This window comes from Sprattus sprattus (assembly GCF_963457725.1).
Source record: "Sprattus sprattus genome assembly, chromosome: 5".
Lineage (NCBI taxonomy): Eukaryota > Metazoa > Chordata > Actinopteri > Clupeiformes > Clupeidae > Sprattus > Sprattus sprattus.
Window position 1 is genome coordinate 9,515,813 of NC_137924.1, and position 4,702 is coordinate 9,520,514.

Here is a 4,702-nt window from a genome sequence, read left to right on the forward strand (position 1 = left end):
GTCTTTACTGTTTTTGACACAATGGCATAGACTAGTGTCCTAACAGCAAACACATAAGGAGTCTGTATACTAAAATAAAATCGCTGAATAAAATACTATGGTACATATGTCAGGAGCCTTACTTCTGAAATGTACTCCAGTCCTATGTTACTGTAATTACTACGTTTTAGCAATCACTACGTTACAGATCCTACATAATGGGAAAAATTACGGTCAAGAAGTTCATAAACGTATTATAAACATTTCTAAATTCACTGTGAATTTTCTGTTAAATGTTCTTTATATCATGTTGAGACATTTACGGAAAGCTCCAATTACTTGAAGATTGAATCACCTCAACCCTTAGCAGACATGTGCAGACATCAAACGTGGCGGTTGGAATATCCTGGCATTTGATACTGTTGAGACATCAGATGTATTATTTGAAAGTAAGCCCCTTGTGTGAACCTATAACGGTAAAGACAAATAATACCTAAACCATTCGACAATGTTTAAACAGATGTTTTCTTCTGAAGAAAGCCACAGATAGCTGTGAATCACCCATTATTTAAACAGTTATGTCTAACTGAAAGGAGGAACATGCTGGAATTGTGGCTAAACTTCATTTAGTTCTCAGTTGTGTCACAGATCACATTTCAGTTTGGACGTAGAACAGTACAGACAAAATGGAATATTTTAGCCTAAGAGTGCATTTCATATCAATTCTGATTGATTTTATATTTTTTATATATACTTAGCACAGGTCCTGAGATCACAAGGTCCAAAACTCAGTTGAAGCTGCTTTTCTGGTGCATTCACATTCATTGGCATGTTTTCACAGTTTTTTTTACACCTTTTTGAAAATGGCCCTGACTGTATCTCCATAGTGGTAAGGCTATAAATACTGTACTGAAAAATGCTATTGAAGCACCTTCTACTGTGTTACCATGAGCCAGTAATTTCTGTCACTGTTGCTATGAAGCCTTCCATTGGTTGTAATGATGTTTTAGCTGGGGCATTCTAGGTGAAGTTGTAATATCTATGGGAGCCACTAGGGGGCAGTGGACACTCCACAGTTGTGTGCTTAACACATTGATTTTAATGATTTGAAATGATAGATTTCCTGTTTATACTGTGATATTCCTTATACCTAAAGTAGTCTCACTTGAAGCCTAGAATGATTTACAATTAGTAGTATTGTCAATCGTTTCAGCTTGTCTGGAAGCAGACTTAACACCAGGTGATAAGGTGACAATGGCCTACCTGACCTCCACCTCCTTGCTGTATCCACTCGCGTTACAACTGGATGTAGTCACTAACACACTGTCTGGTGTAAGCTTTGCCTGTTGTCATGGTATGCTTTAAACACTGTTTATTGTGCATATGTTTGGAGACATGCATACTGGTTTTTGTCTGGAATTAGTTTGAGAATAGAACGGGTAACTCTGTGTGTAGTTTGTTAAAACAAATAGAATGGCTTGTAATGGTACACCTAAATGTATGGACCGAGATTCAAACATGCTAGCACTATGGTGTTGCTGCCATGATGGTTTGTAAGTCGATGGCACAATGTATGTTGTCATAACACACTAGCGAGGGTTCAAAGAGTCCAGACGTGTGTTCAGTGTCTGCCCTTGTTACACTAAATATCGACAGGGTAGCCATTGTTATGACCCCCAAAAGCCAGGCGCCATGTTAGTTACAAAAAAAGTCACCTAAATGCCATCAAATATAACAACATTTGATTTACATGCATATTGCCTGATTACTTACCAGTGATGGCAGTACATTTACACCAAATTTAAATAGTTCCCATAAGCACATACACAGTGAGACAAGTAGAGCAAATAGCGGATAAATCAACGTCCGCCAGACATTCCAAAGGAGGACATGGGGCTGAAAAATGAGACTGTTCAGCCAAAGGCCAGACGTGTGTCCACCCTACATGACTAATATACCTAGAGGTTCCTTACCGGCCAGCGATTTTGACCAGGTCAGTGATGTGATGGAGCTGACACGTTTACAACTTGGACCATACTTTTTGCTGATTTACTGTTGCAAAGCTGCAAATAAAAGCTCTGCCATTTGTTGGGGAAGAGAAACGTGTTGCTGAGACCTTGGTTTCAAATATATTGTGGGAGCACCACATAGGGTTGTCATTTTAGAGCTTATCCACAAGGTGGTGCCATTCACTTGTTTTGAAATGGCATTACAATTCCTGGATGAGGGTTAGAAAACATGAAACCGAGGAGGAAGATAAACTTGGTTAACAAGATGCGTTGTTCACAGCGCGCAGAAGAGTTATCTTCCTTTGTTTTGTTACGAAAGTGGTGTTGAAATATGCGTAGAGGAGCCTCTTGATTCACTTCATTGTATTACTATAGAAAGATAAAAGCTGAAGTTTAACATCGGATATTTGAATGTATACTTCGTGTATATCGTCTAAACTCAACAGTGATTGAATTTTGTGGAAACGATAGCTTTGCAAGCACATTACCCATATTTCGTTGGGACCTACCTGAGATTTAATGAGAATGTGAGCCACTACTACCTCTGGGTGTTCTGCCTTGTCCAGGCTCCTTACGTTCTGTTCCTAATGTGGGTGAGTGTGTGTGTGTCTACTCTACACCCTGCATGTTTCTCTATTCCAGTAAGACCTCCAGATACAGCTGGCATGTGAAGGGAACATCTAAATGGGTCACTCAGGCTATTCTAGTGGCGTTGGTCTCCTGTAGTTAATTCCTCAACTTCAGAACCAAATTGCCATATGCACCGTGTAAATTGCTGTCGATTGAGAGGCTGTGCCTTCAGTAGCGCAGCTATGGTGATAACCTGGCCATTCTTCTTTCTGTGCCGTAGACGCAGCAGGCTTAAGAACCTGGCTGGCCGGCAGTGTGGCAGGTGTCTGAGTCTTATCGCCGAGTCAAGCGTGACGGAAACATATAGCTTTAAGACACTATAGCTTTAAGACACTATATAGACGCTATAGCATGAAATTAATCTGGTTCAACTAGTGGAGTAAGGGACTAATGATGGCATATCCACCCTAGTTTGGCAACTTGCGAGTAACATTTAAATAATAACGAAATAAAAAATAAATGCTTTAACTTTAATGGTGTTTGACAATTGATGAGAAGAATCTCCTTTCATCTTCAGTATTTCGGAACAGTTTTCTTAGAAATCTATGCCGTTTTTGAAATGTTGTGCTTGTGTGATGCCGGAAAGCAAGAGTGAGTAAGAAAGTAAGGGAGAGAGAGAGAGAGAGAGAGAGCACAAGAAACTGCCACAGTAAGTAGTCTCACTCCTCACCTCAAAGCAGAGTAGAGAGAAAGAGAGAGAGAGAAATCTCCCCTCCTCTCTTCTCCCTGAAAGTCCCCTCCCTCCCTCTCTCCCTCTTTCCCTCCCTGTTTTCTCTTCCTCTCTCATCCCCACAAAGTGCTCTCGGCGTGAGGGGAGGGTGGCGAGCGCGAGCACACGTCTGCCTGCCTCGATGCATGTGTGCGACTGGAAACGGGTGTAAGCAAGATGGAGCAAAAGAGCGGGAGAGAGACCATGCGCTATGCCTTAGAGCTGTGAGGGAGGGAGGGAGAGAGAGAAAGAGAGAGAGAAAGAGAGAGAGAAAGAGAGAGGGAAAGAGTTAGAGTGTCAGGGCTAGCTGGCTCAGACCTCCAGTGGGCTCCCAGCACGGAGCACAGGAGAGCCAGGTTCCAGCCCAGCACATCGCACCACCCAACACCGACCCACCTCAGGGCCAGCCGACCCCCCCCCCAACCATGGCCCTGTTTGTGGACAGCACCCAGAACATGGGGGCCTACTACTGCCTGATGCGGACCAGGTTCAAGAGGAGGCGCAAGAAACGCTCCGAGCGGAAAGGTAGACTTGATGTCCACAAGCCAGTCTCGGACTGCCCTCTTTTTCTCTTTTTTTTTTGGCTTGTTTTTACAGCATACCTGTGCGTTTGTTGATTTTCTGTAGGCGTGTGTTTTCCGTGGCGTAGTGGAACTCAGCTGGTTTTTATTCCCTCAATTGCTTAAGAAGAACGAGTGTGTTCACTCTCTTGTGGAGGTCATTTGTGTTTTTAGTTTTGATCTTGTTTGTCACTGGCATATTTTTGTCGCAGTGCATAATCCCCTGCTGGCCTTGTCCTGGGTGACACTTAAGGATGGCGTCAGGAACCCACGGCATGGCGCTAGGGTAGGCTGCTGTTGGCTAGGTTGCTGGAGGTCTGTGAGAGTTAGGGGCCAGGCGGGCGCATCCACTGTGTGCGCTGGAGGGGTGTCTGATGGATCACCGTGGCGTCCGGGGTTGTTTATGGGATGTCCTGGAGCATATGTTCGGAGTCCTTGCTCCCCCCTGTCCCGCAAGCTGTGGCTCCCCGTGAGGAATCTCTCTTGTCAGCGTCCCACTGAGCTCCAAAGGGCTGCCACGCCATCTAATGGCTTCAGTAGGCGCCCAGGGCGTGCCATTTGTTTTTACTGATTCATTTTAGCACGATGGAGGTCAAAGTACACTCTTATTTATGTCCTAGAAGAATTTCGCCTTTTGCGCCTTTGTGGGTGTATGCTAATTATGTACAGCAGTATGCAGAGGTTTGTGTGAACTTTGTCTTTCTTTACCTCATTCTGTCATATCCATTCTGTCTTTCTTGCTTGCGTTCTTTCATTCCTTCTTTCTTTATTTCTTGCTTGCTTTCTTTCGTTCCTTCTTTCTTTCTTTCGTTCTT

The 4,702-nt window shown here is 43.6% G+C and overlaps 1 protein-coding gene across 1 annotated transcript in view; it reads left to right on the plus strand.

The window, feature by feature from the left end:
- Positions 1 to 3,752: 3,752 nt before the first annotated feature.
- The window catches only part of adarb1b (adenosine deaminase RNA specific B1b), a gene marked incomplete at both ends in the record, with an annotated part of 34,585 nt that continues 33,635 nt past the window's right edge, over positions 3,753 to 4,702 (plus strand). Inside the window, one exon of the mRNA XM_080839640.1 lies at positions 3,753 to 3,852. Within this exon, the coding sequence (XP_080695766.1) occupies positions 3,753 to 3,852 (100 nt within the window). The remainder of the gene's footprint in view (positions 3,853 to 4,702) is intronic.